The 19951-nt window shown below is 39.7% G+C and overlaps 1 protein-coding gene across 9 annotated transcripts in view; it reads right to left on the reverse strand.

The window, feature by feature from the left end:
• The window catches only part of PARD3B (par-3 family cell polarity regulator beta), a 437827-nt gene that overhangs the window by 87745 nt on the left and 330131 nt on the right, over window positions 1-19951 (reverse strand). For 8 of the 9 annotated variants that reach the window (XM_050899878.1, XM_050899879.1, XM_050899877.1 and 5 more), the window contains one exon: window positions 13262-13372. In XM_050899878.1, the coding sequence (XP_050755835.1) occupies window positions 13262-13372 (111 nt within the window). Of the gene's footprint in view, window positions 1-11243; window positions 11415-11711; window positions 11773-13261; window positions 13373-19951 lie in introns of those variants that run through there. The other variant, XM_050899886.1, reaches the window with a different exon arrangement.

Consider the following 19951-nt stretch of genomic DNA (forward strand, 5'->3'; position numbering starts at 1 on the left):
TCCTTTTTACTCTTCCACACAGATCTATAAAATTTGCTCAGTGATCTCTTTTTCATTTCAATCCAAATGTTCAAATATAGGGAAACAAACTATCAGATGGCTGTTTTTTCTTTCTTTTTCTATTTACCTGTCCTTCCATGCCTTCTCTTATGCTTTTCACCTTTGAAGTTTCTTCACATTTTTGTGAAATTTTAAATATCCTTACTGTATTTCAGCATCATGTTTTCACCCAGTTTTAAAGCAATCTTTTCTATAGCACGTCCCAGTAGGTGCCTAGGAATTCTTTACTGAGGGACAAAAAAGGAATGTGCTGTTCTTTTCATCGCTTCTATAACGCTCTGCTAACCCCGCTAAGCAAGCTACTTCTGGTACATCCCACTCTAGTCGTTTACCCATTTCTGCACCTCCCTCTGCATTTTCCCCTATCTGAAACAGCAGTAGCTTTACTCCCCATGCCAAAAAAAAAAACCCCAACCCAAAAATTTCCAAATCAACACAACTATCATAGCAACCAGCTTATTGAACAAATAATTACTACAAGAGAGCCCTAAACTCGCAGCACAGGATGGGTCTGGTTAAACAACTGGTGCAAATTTGTGGCAAAAGATAAAATGTCACTCAGCACCACGATGCTGGCAGTGAAACCAGAGATGAGGAGAGGCACAGGTCACCATCTGAACAATTTAGTGTAGCACTAAAGTTTCTACAAACTTCCTGAGGAGGGAAAGGGAAAAGAAAAACTCACACAGAATGAAGGGAAGTTAGATATATTTCCTTTTGGGTATCCCATATCAATCCTGCTTGCTCTCTTCCGCCACCTGAACACCATGCTCTCCAGTTAAATCACTGCACGACAACTACATCAACTTCCCTTAGCTGTGTTTCTGTAAAAACACAACCTTTGCCTGTCCTCTGGTTGCTTGTGTGCAACAGAAGTGCCGTATCAAGCAATGCTCTTTTTTTTTCCTGCGACCCATCTTTTTCTCAATAGCATCCAAACATGTATTCTATCCTAATCTTTTCTGTTGCTTTCAAGACCCACTAGCTATCACTAGAACCTTTCTCTATAACAAATAATTTCAGAAAAAAAAAATATAGTTTGATAAAATATATAACCTCAATAGAACTACAGGTAACATTTCCAAAACACATTGCATCCTATTTGTAGAAGTCAAATGAAGACAGAATCCTGTATACCTAATGTACTTCTGGAAGTGGGACACGGTATTTTGAAAATGCTTCTCTACACCTCACATGCTGTTCAGTAGCACACCCCCAGAGCTATAAATCAAGGAAATGCTCTCATTTATCCTTCAAACAATCTTTCTATCTGACATATCCACACAAATCGTATATGGTGATTTCTCATGTACTAAAACATGAAAAGATGTGCAGCAGCCATACAAGGGTTAACAGCCCAAACAGCTCCTTCCAGCTGTAGCTCAAGACACACGATTGAGTTACTGTGGCTTAACAAGTTATTGTGTTTCTGCTGAGCTACTGTCAATGACCACATATGTATTTGCCGCCTGTGACAAACACAATGTAAAACGCTTTAGCCTGACATCAGTGACAGAGATCCTGACAGGCAAAAGCTGGCTTAAAAGACTGCAGTGCACGCAGAGTGAGGCAGCTGCAGGAAGGGATATGGACCACCTCAAGAAAACTCCAGAAGACCTGAGCAGAAGTGACTTTTGAAGCAGACCCAGAAACGCTTTTGGGAATGGAATGAGAGGGCTAGGAAAAGCCGTAAGAGATACTCCTCTTCTCTTGGCCCACCAGGTGGAAGCTGGGTGGCTGGCTGGGTTGCAAGTGGGGAACAAGAAAATGCTGAAGCTTCTAACACCAGTGCTCTAAGCCTTTGTGAAAATTAAAACGCAGGACTTAATGTTACCAGCACAGTAGCCCAATGAAGGTCAGGGTCATTAAAAGCTGTGGAACCCAAAGACTGCCTTCAATGGGGAACAAACAGCAAAACACTGGATGCAGCCCAACCTGCAGTTCTGGAGGCCCAACACCAGCCCTAGCTCACAAGGAGTTTTGCACAGTGAGTCACAGTCTAACAAGCCGTCACCTTGGATCAGGACAAAACTCGAAGCAGCATGTCCTCCTGGCTCTGCCACCCTCAAGCGAGGGACAGGGTGCCTGCTGCCCAACAGGAGACATGAGAAGCAACTCAGCGGCACTAACAGCTACTAGATCTGGCCACAGTGCAAAAACTGCAGGTGGGAAGCTCGGCCCAGGAGGGACCGTGGGCTGTCTTACTCGGAGAGCTGCACTTCACATTAGAACAGTTTTGGATGGGGAAAACTGACTAAAATAGGCCCACAACAAAAAACCACAACTTTTCCTGAGGTGTTTGAACTCCTCCTCCCTTGCACTCCCCATGACCTCTGGGTCATCCTGTTTCTTCTGACTTTCCAGGGAAAGTATAAAAGTGATGCAACGTTTTTTTTATTTATCATGCACTGACCATGTGCTTAGTACTGAGCAGAGCACAAAGAATGGCATGATTTGAGCCCCAAGGTGCCTATCTAAGCAGTCAAACACAGGACAGAAAATGCAGCTGCTGACCAAAACAGCGTATTTCACAAAGGGACCTTGTTTTATACTTCAGATGAATACAGCAACATTTCTTGTATGGCGGATTAAAAGCAATAGACTTTGTGGAAGTGCAAACAGGTACATGAATGAGCAAGATGCTGGCTAAGTCAATAAAAGATGTTACCGGGGCAGAAGTACGAATAACAAGCAAAGACAAAATGTGTAACAGAAACAGGGCGATAGGTCTTTTAGGATAATTTCTATTCTGTTTGCAATAAGAGGAGCAGAATAAAAGCAGGTAAGCGAGTGTGCATACAATCAGTTTGAGGTATACCTAAACTCTGAAAAAGGACCCAATCCTTCAAGTCTTTTGAGATCATTGAGATGCTAAACAGTCTTCCACTCATTTGGTTCTTCCTAGTGAACAGCAGAATAAAAGCTGCTGCATTGCTTTTTTTCCCCACTCATGTGACTCTTCCGAGATCTACATACCGCAATGATTACTCAATTTACATCTGATTTAGTATCTTAATACTTCAACTGTGATTTTACATAACATTTCTGCTTTTGTCTCTCATTTACCTAATTCATACATATATTGAGTAACGGGTTGTCTAGAGGAAAGCAGCCTATTTCTGCAGGAGGTCACTTAGATTTCCATTGGGTTTAATGTTTTAATTCCTTTCTAGCTGCTAGCAAAATATATTTTGGTAACTAAAATCTTGTATTTTCATTCATTTACATAATAGTGGACTGAATACATCCTGCTTTCAGATATTCATAAGCCATAATCACTGATGGGAATGGGTATATTTCACTTGAATATCTGAGGAGATAATTTCAGTACAGTGCTTTTAATTTTTTTAGTTCATAATCGTTTTTCAGACAGACATAGTCTATAATGACATTAACAATCTTATTCAAAGCTGCATCTTTTATCAGGAAAAGACTAATTTGTATTTTTTTCAACCACCACCTAGGAAAACCCTAGAGCCAGGCAAGTCTCACAGCTTTAAAAAAAAAAAAAAAAAAAAAAAATCCACCTCTTGCCAGTAAATTGAGGACATCTGATATAGAATCATCAAGACTGAAACAATATCTAATTTAGTATTATCTTTCAGGATTTTCCACTGGAGGCATATTTGTCGAAAACATCTTCCCCATAAGCTATGCAAGTGTTTCTTCATTCCAGCTCATTCTATTGTGCTGGATTTGAACATCTTCTCCCCCATAATTAGTATCTGTAATTGTAAACAAGAACAGAAACAGTCTTGGGAATAAAAAAAGGCAAGCCACAAATTCAAGGGAGTAAGAGACTGTAACTCAGGCTAAACAAGATAGATCTTACAACAGCATTAACTGGCCCAGTGATAAAAACCACCAGGGCTAAACATAAAATATTGCCTGTTCTAGATAACTACCCCATACCCATATAACACTGAACTGACCACAGAAGCTGCCTTTGGAGGGTTGTAAGTAAAGAAATGGAGGAAAGAAAAACTTAAGGAGACAGAGCTACACTGACCTTAAAATTTAAGATTATGACAAACTGAAGATGAAACATAGCCCTTTCATACCACAAAATGAGGAGTGTGAGCTTTGGATAGACAAGACCGAGGTCTTAATGTTCTTCCATTTATTTCAGAGGTGACAGAGTGATTACCAACTTACACAGGTTCCTGCCCTCTAAAGAAAATCCTGGCTTTAATGAGGTCAGTGCATTTTCCCCCACCTTGTGAACTTAAATGACAACAGGTTTTTACCTTTGCTGTTAAATCTGAGGAAGTTTCTCTGTCTCTCTTTTGTCCACATTAGTTGTACACTGGGTGAAATGCAGCAGATTAAGGAAAGCCAACTATCGGAAAAGCCAAGTATATTATCTTCTGTATTTTACTACATTATGTAATTTTCTTTACTTGCAACTATCCTGAGTTATTTTTTGAAGTGACAATATCAGAAAAATTTAGGTTGGAAGGAACCCTCTGAAGGTCACCCTGCTCAATATCCTGCTGAAAGCAAGGCTGACTGCATAGATCAGGTTGCTCAGTCTCCTGTCAACAGGATGTTCCTTGTTTTGTGACAATGTGGACTAGATAGTGGAATCATTCCAGGTTTGTCAAAATTACTTTGGCATCTTTCACCTGAGATGTTCTGATACCTTCAAGAGCTCCAAACTCCTTCTGCAAAATGGCCTTGAGTCTGCAGGGACTTTGCAGACCATAGGTAAGTTGCAGGCCTAGCGTTCTCAACACTGATTTAAAGGAATTCTCAGGCTGCTGTAATTTGCACTTTTCTGTTGAAAAGGTAAGTAAGGTGCTGTGCACATCATACCTGAGTCCCTTTTGCTAACATTAGCTCATTCTGGAATAAATAATCATGAAAAGAGAATCAAAATAACAGAATACTCCTAGAAAGCAAGATATAACTTTGCTTATATTTTAGTCACTGGGAACTTAATGTCAGGAATGGAAACAATACCAATTGCAGTCAAAGCCACAGATTCACCTCTCCAACCAAGACATCAAGCAAATTATTTCAGAGAAGTTCATCAGATAAACAGTGAACAAGTATAAAGTAACTGCAGTATACCTGCAGAAAAAGTATGGGGAGACAGAAACATCAGTCTATGAACTTACTCATTGCCACTGACTAGCTCAGCTCCCGCAATTGCTGTAGTAGATACCAGTCAAAACCACTGAGGATTGTAACATTGTCTTAAGAAAAATACCAGAGACACTGTAATGACCATGGGAAGACACCACATTGATTTGACACCTCGTGAAAATCCAACATCACGACCACATGCAGTAACATAGCTCAGAACAGATCCAGGAAGACTGACACCTGCCGAATCCCTGGGGCCTCCTTCAGTAAATGGGTATTCTCGGAACATCTCCTGCATAGATACTCACAGCTCCATTCAGCTAGTGAGACCTCATGAGTTTGCACAGCCATCTCTGCAACTGCATAAACATTATGCCTTCATTTGAATGAAATCCTAGTAGTGGAAGGAGCAAGCCTAGCTCCGTGTGATATGATATTCCGTGCACATTTCTTTATTGTACACATATGACATTGAACCTGGAACGTATTGAACAGAATCTCTCTGTTCAAGAACAGGAACAGTCTCCATCTGTTAGTCTGGGATTCACAGGTTGTTTCTAATTAACAGTCCTGGATTAGAAAGCAAAACTCAGCTTTGATTGAGCAGACAAAGCTTTAAGACTTGCAGGTATTTTCATTTAAGATCACTATGGAAAATTACACATGCAAACAGATTTCCTGCCTGACTATCTATCCCCACGAGTTGTATTCTCATTTTTATCCCGTAGGTAAGGGAGTCTGAGAACAGGAATTCTGTGCTGTGGCACTACTTCAAAGTGCATGCCAAAGATTTATGATAGACTGTCATAAATCACATATGGAAGGGCAAGGAATGAAATGCAGCTTCCAAGTCATTCTTATGCCCTTATTGATTTTGGGGTAGGCAAGAGGTGACCTACATTTGGTACTGCATCAAAGAAACCCCTAGTCTGTCTCCTAGAAAGCATTCTATGACCCAGGTTGGCTAGTACACTGGCCAGTTTCACTTTATTAGTTTGGCCTGTAAAAGTTTCTAACAGCAGTATTTCTGTTTTACAGTGTCATTTTAAAAAACATCAAGTAATAAAACTCTGATATATACAGAAAAGAACCACACATTGGCCCATTTATGCAAGAAAGAGCCAGGCCGTTGCCCCATTGCTGCTCTGACCTTTTAGGTGGGCAGGTGGCACAGCTTGTAAAAACTGGTCTCCAGAGCAAAGTGAAACCAGTACCTCAATGAAGGGCAAGCCAAGGACGCTAAATGGCTTGGATGAGAATTTGGGTGCTTAAATTTAGAGGGCACGGCTATGACACCTGGAAAGTGCTATTTCCATCAGTCTCCGATACCTGGGATAGTACTGTGATAGTTAAAGAAAAAGGCCAATTCCATGTGCCATTCTGTTATCCTCACTTCTTAATGTTCTTGAGCTAGGACAATCTGGGATCAACTCTCAGCCTAATGTTGTCTTAAAAATGTCCTCCAGCAGTGGATTAGCCACACGAAGCAGCTCAAAAATTGCTATTTGGTTCTAAATGCCACATCACAGCCTATGAAAGGTAGGTGAGACCCATCTACCTCAGCTACTCATAACCAAACATCAATCTCTCAGTGTTCTGTGGTAGGCTTTTATTACATGTTCTGGTATGCAGAGCAGCAGCAGATCTAAAATGAGAATCATTCAGAATCAATGGGTTGGGATTAATCTGTCCTCCTGTCCAGTGCAAGTGCTGCCACAGTAATAAACAGAAATCTGATAACTTCATACTCTCAGCACAGAATGAAACTATGACCTTGACCTGTGCAACATCATCCAGTAATTTTTTCATAACTTCAACATACCATACTACACGGCTATGATCTAATAAGAATCTAAAAGTAATTAACTGGAATTTTTGAAAACTGAAGCCTTAATCAAATATGTATTCTTATCAGAGTTGCAAGCCAGCAATAAATTGGGACATTTAAAAAACTGGGATCCAATCCAATCTGTGATCTGATCAGGGTTCAATGGTTATAATAAATTGGGAGTATTAAAACTGGGATCACATCCAACACTTTTTCTAAACCACAGGACCTAGCTGTGCTGCAAAGTCACGAATACTCAATGAACAGATACACCATGTTGAATTAACCCTTAATAAATAATGATGCACAAGCTGAGGAGTCCCAAAAACATGGGGTTTAGCACAGAGCTTAATAGTGAGAAGAGTAATTACCAACATTTTATCAGAGATCAATATGAGCCATAATAATACTTTTAGACTTGGCAAGTGCATAACACAGGCACAAAAGCTACACGGGGTCGGCAACAACCTGTGTGTGTATGAGCATGCTCTAAGATGTACTATCCATTTGTAACAGTCTGAGTTTCAACTTTTGATTCAAAACAATTTGGCTTTTCTACCATACTGCCATGCATGCAGCTATTCTTGTTTTCATTTTGATTTCCAGTAACGTACAAATTGTTTGTAATTAAATATAATGAAACAAATGCTGACAGAAATGGAATGGAGTTTCACTTGCAAGTATTCTCTCACATATAAGTGGTCTCTAAATGTTTTTTTTCTGTAAGATGCATTTCCTTCGTACAGGGATCTTGCAGCTGCAAAATGAAACCTCTGTTTGCCAAATATCAAAAACATATGTATTGATTTTTTAACTATGGGAACAGGCAACAAGCATCAGAGCTGATAAGATGAGAGAAACAGTCTTCAGTTGCTGGAAGGTTTCCGAAAAGTAAAGGAAATTCAGTCTTTAATATAAAAACTGAAACCATTTAATTCTACCCAAATTTGAGATTCACTGTAACTTAAGCATTCAGTTCAGACATTCAGAAAGCAAGGGCCAGATGTTCCTTCTGCTTCTCTAACACTCTACTCAAAAACTTAATACTATTAAAAAAATTCCCTCAATTAATTCCAATGAGGACTACAAAACCAAGACTGTTTTAACAAAACAACAAACTACTCCTACGAACAAGTACAGAGTATTATTTTTTACACAGAGTGCCTCCTTATTCACCAACTCATATGCTACTTTTTAAAATCACCCCATTTTCAATAAGGCGCTTCATTTTGTGAAATTGTGTTCTAATGTCAATGAAATGTTCAACTCTGCTGGAAGAGAGACTTTGGTCTCAGCAGGAATATTCCAGTAAAATAATCCTAAACAAACAGGAAAAAAATAGTTTTCTTTCAATTGATAGTCACTTTATTTGCATTTGAAAGGCAAACAAATTATTATGTGTAAAACTCAAGTGCCTAATGTATTTATCCAGTTTGTTTTACAACTATTTTCAAACGTTAGAAAATCAAAAGGCAACCCCAAATGAGTGGGAAAAATGGAGGAAGGGAGGAAAAGTAGTCTTGTTTTGAGGGAAAGAAAAAGAGAAGATCTCTTCCAGTATCTAATAATGTAGTGAACAACTTGTTGTTAAAATGATAAATTCTGAGTAATTTACACAGAACACACTAAAAATACAGATTTGAGTCAGCTTGATCAAAATAGACCTCAGACATAGCATTTGCTTTTTCCTTTTATGGGCAGATTCTAGACCTTTGGAGCACATGCCAAACTCTTTGAAGCATGAACAAAATGATGAGTATATTTAAAATAGGGCCTCAGTCCAGTGAACCACTTGACTTGTGTCAGGAAGGACAAACCACCACCTCAGAGAACTATATCACCAGTTAAGTTGGTCCTCCCAAACTATCTGTGTCATGAACTTCTGACTTCCTCCAGTCAAGTTTCAGTGACACTGCATCACTGTGGCACAAGGAAAGCTAAGGGAGGTAGAGGGAGAAGAAGAAAATAGTGAAATTTAGAGGAGGTGCTGAATTCATATTCAATTGGACACAGATAAGGTTATTACTAAAGAAGGAATGCCTAACATCCTAAGTTCCTGTTAACCACTTGAAGCTTGCAGAAGTAGTAGCCATAAAGTACTGGCTTTGAAAAGAAAGGAGGCCTGGGGCTGAGATCCGGAACAAATTTCTAGCCTGACAGGGACTTTTTAGGAACCTGGACAAGCAGCTGCACTGCCTGCATGTCAGATTCCCACCCGCAGGACGCTTTTTTTTTCCTGCCAGATTTTCTCTCTTCTACCTCAACTGTAAGTGCCTGGGGTCAGGCCCAACCTTCCCTAATGGCAACGAGCACAATGAGACCTTGATCTTGGTGGGGATTGCTAGGGAACACAAGCAGTCAAAAAATAATGATGTCAGCATTTCAGTGCAGGATATGGAGCTGCTTCAGAGAACTCCAGCTACAAGGCAGCACAAAGAGTTGTACTGAAAACTGAGAATAGGACAATGTAGAATGGAAATAGAAATTACTAGGCTAGAGAAATACTAAATTTATTTTCACTTTTTGATGTTCAAATCTGAAACTTGGCAGCCCATAAAAGGAGTTGCCAGGCAAATCTATGCTGAGGACCAATGTGCCAGCAAGTCCAATCCTTTTGGGAAGCATCTGCACTACAGAGTGAGTGCTGTATACTCTGTCTGCATACGCCTACTAGCTCTAACACATTCTGGATGTGCCAGACTTGTGGCACATGCACTGTACAATTCCTTCTCTGTGCAAGCAGGAAATTCAACCTATTCTGAGCATGATGGACTTATGCTCATGCAGCACACCTACGTAAGATCTGATGTTTCCTGTCAGAGCCAGAGTCACTGAGTTTGTACTGCACAGCCAACCCATAACTGTGCAGTGAACACATCTGACATTTCTGCACGTCTGTAAATCTTGTCAAAATTTCTGGAAGAAGGCTGAATCCTTTACAGAAGGCCTATCCCTGGAATTTTGTGAAATATTATTGTACCTATCCAACACCAATCAAAAAACTCCGCAAAACTCCGAGAGATGGCCTACTCCTGTAAACTGGAAATACACTTCCTACTGAAAAATATTTCTCAGCTGAGATCTTGGAACAGTATTCTGTTTTTTTGGAGAGCTGCCAAGCATATATTGCATGCAAAACCAACATCCAAAACCATGCGAGGTCCACAGCTGCTAAGATGCTGAAATGCACTTGATCATTAATCCTGTCACACCCAGCCCAAAAATCAACTACTCTGACCTCTTCCACCAGCATCCAAAATGGACAGCTTGGCCTCTGAAAAAAACTGTCAGGTGAAAAATCATAGTATTAGTTAGTATGACGGATCCTGAAACATTTAGGCAGTCAGCATTTAAGAAAACTGAAGTTTAAGCAAAAAACCTGACTTTAAGATTGTAATAATTGGATTGAAGATCTGAACAAGAATTATGTATACAGCTAATCTTGGAAAGGTAAAATTAGGTGCGTGTTTAAGTTAATTCTAGAAAGGTTAAATGTTAGAAAAACAATTTGTATTTTGTTCAAGCTGTTAAATACAGGATTTGTTCACAGGTATCGGGGACAAAACATGCTACATTTATATCAACAGTTCTGTAGTCTGTTCTACTATTACATCCCTAGTGGTTTTAACATATGCTCATTTCATTCTCAACAAGAACAGATTTGAAAATATGCCTATGTTCTAGTAAGCTTCAGTGAAGCTCGGTTTTATAAATATAAGACCAAGTATGCAGGATTGCAGCTAGTGAAGTCATAGAAGCAGAAGATCTATGGTGTGGATGTGCCACAAGGTTTTCTTTGCCAATATGTGCATTAAAATCTTGGACTTGAATTACAGTATAGAATTACTAAATCTTAGGACAGAGCTATAAAACTTGTCTTTACTGTTGTACTGAGCATCATCACTAGGTGAACAGTCAACAACTAAGTAAAAGGACTGAATCACCTTCAAGTCAGATAATGTTTTCTTCCACTGATTTTAATCAATTTCCCAAACAGTTCTTACCCACATATGAGAACTAGCTTCCTTATATAATTTTCCTCTAGGAAAGATAAAGTCTCTTCTATTTTATCATCAACTCAAGAAGGGTTCAATAGTCAGCCTGTAGATAGTGTTATGTGGGCAAACATATACAGTCATGCTCTTCATTTAGAAAGTTGAAGCGAATTGCTTGTTTTTACAGCATGTGTTGCATTGCTTTGAGGATAACGTAGGGAAAATTTCTTCGCTCCTCTTCCGTTTTTTTATTTTTTAATTTTAATCCCCCAAACATATAATATGTATTACATGATAAAAAAGCGTGATATTTCTATTCTTGTGCATTATAGAAGAATCAAATAAGTGAGTTAAAAATATCATCCTGGTTCATCCACTTCTCAACACACCTGCTGTTCTCCATTTCAGTCGCAAACTCTTCCAGGTCAAAACTGAAATCATTACTAGAGAAACCAGAATGATGAAGACATTGAGCTGCCAGTTTCTAATGTAGCCTTACCAAGTTACTGTCAATCAGTGACTGTAATTTTAAAAAAAGCATACAATGCTAAAGAAATATTAAGAACAATTATCTTGTGTCCAATTGGAACATTAGACCTCTAGACAGAAGGGTTCATTCCTTGCAGCCTGCCAACATTTTAGTAAATGACACTGGCCCTTTAACAGATGGGATACATGCTTCTTAGCTTGCCAGGATCCTAATAAAAGACACTGGCTTCTTTAAAATGAAGGACACATACCTCTCAAATTGCCAGTATCCCAACTGGGAGTCAGCAGTTTAAAATAAAGGCACTCATCAATCTGGCAAAATCAAGGACACAGCACAGAAATTTTAAAACAAATGGTACAAAGTTTCTCCTGACACTACTTAACTTAGATGAACTAAATACTTAAACACTGGCTAAGCATATCCAGTAGCAGCACTGTAGCAACTGGATACCTTACTAGCTTTTAAAACAGTAAATATTAGCAGCAGACTTCAAGGGTTGGGGCTTGGATTTATTTCTTTTCCCCATCAATTCCATTAGCTACCACTTATACAGCTGAACAGGCACTGCATGACTCGAATGAAAGCAGGGTGTCTTCTCCCTGGGCACTGACCAGCACCACAAAGGCTGGCCCATGTGGAAAGACCCTGCCTGCCCAAAAGGAATCATATCTGCTTCCATTCCATCTCCCAGGAGCAGGACGCTCCAGTGAAGGAAAGAGACCTCTGAAAGCTTTCCCCATGCCCTGACAACCCATATTACTACAACTTGTAAAGTTTTACAGCAACTGCAGACACCTCTTGAGAGCCAGCAAGTATGGGCTCTAACTTTTCTGATAGCAGCCATCAGAGGGAAACAAAGACATTCTTCAGCATATAATGAAGTACATCTGGATGAGTTGGGGAAAGGGAGAGAGGAGTTTGCTGAGCCTTGTCAGCACTTACAAATTGTCCCCAGTTCCTGAAGGGCAGACATGGGGGAAAGCAGAAAACTATAAATTCTCTTTGTCTGGAAAGATAATGAAGTTGCTAAGATTGGGCATAAAAAAGGAGTATTTTATGAGCGAGACAGAAAACTGGGCTTATTCACATCAGTGGTTCCTTTCATTTCAGTTTCAGAGCCTTACTCAGAAATATGGCAACTCACAGCTGGCACACACCCAGCTTGCTTCTTGCCTTGCCCATCTCACCCAACCCACTGCTTGCAGAGCCCTGCCTCTTCAGAGTGATTTTAACCATTTGAACCCGCTTTCTTCCTGGCGTCTCTTGGCATACTCAACATTTTTTGAGTAGATATTTCTGCAATGCGTGGCTAACCGGCAAACACTGTGCAGAAAGGAACATACCTAAGTGCAAAAACTACCATTTGATAGCACAGCCAGCTGAAGCCAAAGAGGTCTGAAGTGCTGGAAAACACAGCAGAGGCTGTCAGGAGAGAAGGGAGGAGGTTCTTGATTTAGAGTAGTAGAGAAAAAAATTACTAAGTCAGCTATTCTTGGGAATGGGCAGAGGTGAAACAGGTTTTGAAGGAACTCATCTTCACGAGCTTAGCAGAAGTTGGGATCTGAATAGCAACTACCACAGCGAAGTGCACAGAAACTGCAGGAGACAGACAAGCTCCTGTCATACAGCAGCCCTGACTTGGCCAGGAGACCGGCCTAAAGTTCTGCATTGCCTGGATCTGACTGCCAGCAGGCATGGTCTGGGACATCTCCAGCCAGGCTGGCTGGCTGTCCCTTCAAGCAATCCCTTGCTTTGAAGTTGTTCTTCTGATGAACAAAGATTCTGCCACCATTTACTCACCTTTCACGTTCATCTTTCATTTTCTCCAGCTCCTCCTCTTTAAGCATGCCTTGCTTTGGATTCCCCTTCTGATCGGTTTTCCCACTTTTATCTTCTTTTTTCTTTCCAAATCTGTTTAAGATATCAAGGAAGGAGTCAGGAGGAAATAATCACTAGAAGAAAAAACAGTACTTATCTATCATAAACCACAGAAATTTTAGGCAATCGAAACACTGTGAATTTTTATCTTAGTCACTCATAAATTTCCCACATTGCAAAATAAGTTACCAGTATTAAATGGGCCATATACAATAGGAAGGAGTGGTTACAAATTGATTTGGACCCTGTACTTTCGAAAGCTATTGCTTGAAACAAAGTTGAAAAGCCCCACCAAACCTGAAATGCAAGACACTGCAGGGATGGACTATTAACATGACACTTTAAAAAGTGGCTGAAGGTTCTTCTTACCACAGGACAGCTCTCAAAGTAATCTGCAGTGGCTGTGGTGTCAGCACCCAGACTGGACCACGCGTTCTGCTCTTACCAGTAACTCTTGTCTCTCATTCACGTCTGGCCTTAATTTAAGGATTTGTTCTTTGTTTAAATGAGGATGCAATCGGAAAGAATAAAATCTTGCTATATTCTGAGATTACAAAACTAGACAGTTCATAAGAGCTCTTTTTTAAAGCACTTCTGGGTTTTTCTTTCTGCCTAGTAATATGCTATCATGTAATATTTATGCTGTGAAAGTCCTCCAGAGACCCCAATCAGTTCGGGGGTCCCACTGTTCTATACACTGTACAAATACGCATAACATAAGTCTGCTTTACACAGCCTATAAAAGGTGACTGAACTGGGGAGCTACATTTCATTTCTGATGGAGCTAGACAGAATACTGGGGTCAAGTATGTCAAATATGCTCATGAATTACGGGCCAAGAAGCGTAAAAACCTCCCCTCCTCTTCCCCAATTTGAAATTCTCAGTTCCACAAGTAAATAATCAATCTGTGTCTTCCCATAAAAATTAATGTGTCCTTGCATGCATGCAACAATGTAAAGAAAAGTAATGATTTCTTCGTTACATACACCGTATTGCAAACTAATTACTCTGACTCAAAACTGCAAACTCTTCTGTGAAAGTCTGCAGCATTGCCTCTGTTATCTTTCTTTTACTCTTTTTATTTTTCTTGTCAGCCCAAACTGCCTCAAGTGGAATAGCTGAACTACTGTGCATATACTTAAGCTGTAAATCATTGACTTTAGGTTTCTCCTCTGATGAAAGCGAAAATCTTGCAAATACTCTGTCAGGCTCATAAGTTCACGATCCAAATTTTTTGTGAATTTAATCAATAACTCTGAGCTTGTGGTCAAATGAAGTTCTTCGGGACTCTGCAGCAAGTCTTCCAGACAATAAGAGCTTGGTTAGAAAGGGAATGATGGACATGAGAGACAGACACGTAGTATGTGGTGCTAATGAGAAGGGCAAAACTACAGGTAATAACATGAGATGCTTTATTGTGGCTCTGCCATGGACTGCACTGGGGAGTAGGAAGAGTCATATCTCAGTGCATCGTTTTATCTTCCTTTTTCTTACGTGTGGCAATATAGATGGTGTCTTACATTCTTTGAGGGATCCTTTGATCAAAATATACATATACCTCATCTACAAACAACATTCAATTCTTTTTTTAAGGTTCCTACTCATTTCAGTGCTTCCAGAGAGACAAGCAGATACTTTCCATGCTTTTGCTTTTCCTGAGTATAGAGCAGCACACTGATTCCACTGCTGCTTTCTGAGTTCTAGCAGTCCCAGGAGACTGTGGAGCCACAAACCCCGTCAGAGGGTGGTGGTGGCACTGAAGGCAGCAGTCGCGAAACACAAGAGAGAGACAGAGGTTGTACATACAGAGCGAGAAGATACAAAGTGAAAAGGGCTCACAGATACGAGACAACCCAGGTGAAAAAGAAAAGCTAGATGAAACTCTGCATGTATTGCTCTCTACAGCCAAACAATAAATCGCCTGGGGATGAGCACCAGCAGGCTGCGCCTGAAACACCCCTGCTTTCTAACACTTGCACATGCTGGGAAGGTTTCATGGCAGTTTTCTCAAGAGAGGCTGTATTAGCACTTGCATCTTGGTCATAATCCAACTCTGGTACTTTGTTTATATTCAGGCTGTCTGCTTTTCTCCCACAGTTTCAATTATGGGTTTGTGGAGTCTCATATTCGACTGTAGTATGTATTGATTTTGAAAACATTATTCTTGGGCATTTTGTATTGCTGCAGGGAGCTGAAGTTGGATATGTTGCATACTCGAAAGAAATGTGAAAAAAATCTTTAACATATGTCCCTTTCAAGTCTAGGTATTATTTCTTGCTTACTGGGGAAATACATTTTAAATAAAATAAAGTGACAGATTTGATTGTAATAACTGCCAACATGACAACTCTCAGCAAATATAGTGCTGTTTGCTGGTAGAGCTGCTCTTGCCATAAAACTGGCAAGTTCCAGTGTAATTATAAATTGGGAATAGTGAGTTGGTCTTGATGAAAACAACTTTTGTTTTTTTGCTATTTTTGGCTTCAGACGGGATTTGTGCAGGCTTACAATTTTTACCTGTTACACTAAGTATACAGTATATAGCTCAAGGCTAGGGAAACATTCAGATTTTTGGCCTCTTTTGCACATTGCTATACCATAAAAATCCATTCTCTATTATTATTGTAATATGTTTTTCAGCTCAACAAAAATCTTGCACAAACATTAAAAAATAAAAGCAGTAAAAAATGTAACACTGTTAAGAAGAGCAATATAGAGTAGACAGCATTAAACCACAAAAAAACCAGTATCATCTCTGCCTGAATTTATACACCCTGTCCTAAAATTTATGGTCTGCTCACTGATGCGTTCTAATTGCCATGGACTTCCGATGATAAAATTAACTTCCATCCATTGTAATTTTGCATGGGTTTGTGCACTACAGGCTTAATGGTTCTCTACTGCTTATAGGAACAAAAAAAAAGAAGAGTACTTGCTGTCCAATTGAGTTTGATCATGTTCTCATTGATATCAGTGTGAGGCCCTCCACTGATTTCAACAAGGACAGGATAAAATCTATTGTCAAAATTATACTACGGAATTAATCAAATCCATATTAAAATTCTATGAAAACTGAATGGCTTTAGGATTTGAAGTTTCCAGTTCTCCAGGCAACTAATAATTCGATTGTGGTAAAATCTGCCTTCCGTACTAATACTATTGTCAGAAGAATAAAAACATTAATGAAAAAATGTATGGCACACAAATTTTTAAAAGGTCTGTTTTGCTATACTCTGCACAGCAAAATTCTCTTCAGCTTAATACCTGACAGAATTGTTACTCTGAAAACCTTATGTAGCAAATGGAGAAATATAACTAGAAGACCTGAAAACAAATGGATCAGCTGTATCCTCTCATTCTATATCTATCTATAATCAATTCATGTCAAATGATGCCACTTGTAATTGTAACAACAGTAAGGAAATAAATCCATATCTTCCCAGGCTGAGTGACTGCCCCAGTTCTCTGATTATCCACTGTAAATGTCTGGGAAGTACTCTTAAAGAAGTTAAAGCCCTAATAACCTTAGTATACTTTTCAGTTGAGAAAATTAATATTCCAGCTACTCAGAGCATAGTCCTCCTGTAAACAAAAGCATAAAGGGATTTTCGTTATGTGATCACATCTCCGAACGCTTCATCCTTATGGGAAAAGCCCATATGCAACAGTTGAAAACATGCTGTGCAAGACTCAGGAACTATCCTATTTCTATTAATTTCAAAGGGTGCGCTGCAAATAACTAAAATTTTTCCCCTTAGAAGCATTAAATGAATGAAGTCTCTGAATACCAAATGTGTGTTGTCTTCTTGCAGTATTTATTACCATTCTATTGGCTGTAGCATTAAAGCATATGTATGCTTCTTTTCAAGGCTTCCAAGGGATAAAAATTAAAACAAACCTCCTATAGACCTGCTCTGTCATACTTGGGATAAACATCTTATATGCAAGACCTAAAGCTGTGGTCATGGCAACACTTGGTTTCTGTGTGGAGCCGCGAGCTTCCAGATCTCAAATGTCTTGATATTTGCTTCAAGGATTAAAAAGCAGGCAGGTCTATAAAGGCCCAGACTTCTACGCAGGAGAAACATCTGGTGGGTGGAACCCTAAGCAGCTTGCTGACTAAATTCAGCAATTTGGATTTCTTAGTTAATTCAGTTGCCCTAGATCAGTAGGTGTTGCTGCAGCTAACAGGGTACATAATGGAATTGCAAACATCTGTGGGGAAATGATTCAAGAGGGCCTATGACACAGCCAAGCAAGATACAAAGCCTAACAATGTCATAAAATCTTGACATCTCCAGAAATGATCTGTAAAAAACCAGAGTGATTTGTAAAGTACATATAACAAAAGCTCTGACTCCTAGTCATTTCACAGCAAAGGGGGAAAAATGCTGAGATTATTAAAGAAGCTCTCTTATGAAAGACTAGAAATAACCCTTAAAATTAAATTTAAATGTGAGTAAGAATGAATGAGTGAGCAAGAAAGATAAAGATACTAATAAGGTATGATTTTCAGGTCCACACAGGGACTATAAAAAGCTTATTAACTGCCACTACTGCCGTGTGTTTTAAGTTATTTTATCACTCAGCTTTACAGCAGAAGAAATACTCTAGAAGCAGTGCTGTGCTTTGATTAATCACTTTCATACATACCCTTTTACAGAGTATTAAACATTGCCATAAAGATCCTTAGTGAGTCAGACTTGTGGTGATTACAGGCCAGGCTCATTTTACATTTATGTTAATAGCAGCATTAATGAAATACATCTTTTACATTTTTAGTGGCGCTCTCAATACCTAAAAGGTTTGTTATTAAATGTTTACTTATTGGGCAGAAGTATGCCATTGAGTATTACACCAGTGGGACCAAGAGCTTTGCAATAGCTGAAAAAACTACAGAAAGAACATGTTTTGGTAAAACATGTTTCGACATTTTGAGAATGGAGCACACACAGCAAGGGCTGGGCAACATTGTTCAAATCTTCACCAATATCCAGGAAGATGAAAGTACCTCCATGACATGAGTTAAACTTCTGGTAAAAGGGCAGCTCTGCACAAGGGCCTGCGAGCCAGGAGGGGTAAACATCACTTTTCCTTGCCCCAGTGCCAGCCCCCTGCTCCCAGTGAACGGATCCCATTCCCTCTGTGGAGGATTTAGCCCCAGCAACATCGAGATGCCCTAGTGGACGAGACCTATTGCAGCAAAACCTCCTCGTGACGAAGCCTTGCCCAGGAGCAGATTTTGACCCAGCCTCTCTGCTTTGGCAAGGTGAGAGAAAAGCCCTGATAAGATGATGAACACGGGAGAGGGCCATTGCAGCCCCTTCTGCTCCCTGCTCCCGGGTGGGCAGTGCCTCCAACTCTGGGGAAAGGGAGAGGAAGGGGTAAAATGGGAACACCACCACTGGGCTGGGCAGTGCTGTGTACAACACCAATACTGTTTGGTAAGTTGGAAAAAGATTTGGAAAAGTAAAGAAAAAAACCCACTTTTAACTAGATTTGGTGAAGTTTGCTTGTGGGAAAGAGTTACAGGGCTAGCCTGGTGCCTCCCTGCTCTCCCACCTGCTGGGGCTCACTCCCAGGGCAGCAGCAAGCGAGAGGCAGGCAGCAAGAGCAGCAGCTTTCCGTAGTGAACAACAGGGCAGCTTAGGCAATCAAAAATAGCTCCCATGAAAAGGGAAAAATGACCTAACCTCTGATTTATTATATCAATGGAGGCACACGAAAATTTGGTAAAATGTCCTGTGCTACAATTATTATTTGTATTTCACAAATGTAGCTAAACTTCATGAATGTGAGTATCCTTGTATTTAGCCATCTTCAAATCATTTTGGGAGATAATCCACATTATTCTAATGCTGCAATCGGAGTTAAACTGGTTATGGTCAGCAGGAAAAGAGAAGGTTATGAAGAAAATGCAAATATAAAGAAATCCACGTTATTAACACCAATATATGTTGCTCTTGTTATGTCAACATTAAGTGAACAAGTGCCTTTTTTGTATTATTTTTTTTTTAATTTACTGTATCAGGCTGCTGGAGCTAGACTAAAATGACTGAGCTTCCAGATCCAGTCTAACGGGAGTAAAACTTATCTTTTTAACAACTCTGATTAAACACAACCTCCCCCCACCCGTTTATTTCTTTGATGCCCAAATTAGCATCTTTTCTGCAGCATGCTGAATTAATTAGTACAGTGACAAAGAATTAGTCCAGATAAGATCAAAGCTGAAACCATATTTATCTGGAATTTGAAATTAAGAGCAGAGAGTATTAACCCTCAGCACTTCAAGGAGCTTTCCACATGGCATACTTAGTAAGCCTTCCAGGAGTTCATTCAAAATAAACCAACAGTTCAATTTTTTTCACCACTGAAGTTTTGCTAAAAGGAAAATAAATTTGCCATGAAGCCGGCTACAATGGGGAACTGCCTTTAATGCATACCCCGTACATGCTACTCATTATGTAACTTGTAGGCATCAGTAGAACAAAGCAAACAAAGCTGAGAAAAGACAGTTAATCACATTTGTATTAATGCTTGGATCATCACATTGTTCACAGACTTAAAGACTAATGAAAGAATTCCCAGCACCAAATCTGAGAAGCTGCTTG

The sequence above is a fragment of the Gymnogyps californianus genome, chromosome 7 (assembly GCF_018139145.2).
Source record: "Gymnogyps californianus isolate 813 chromosome 7, ASM1813914v2, whole genome shotgun sequence".
Lineage (NCBI taxonomy): Eukaryota > Metazoa > Chordata > Aves > Accipitriformes > Cathartidae > Gymnogyps > Gymnogyps californianus.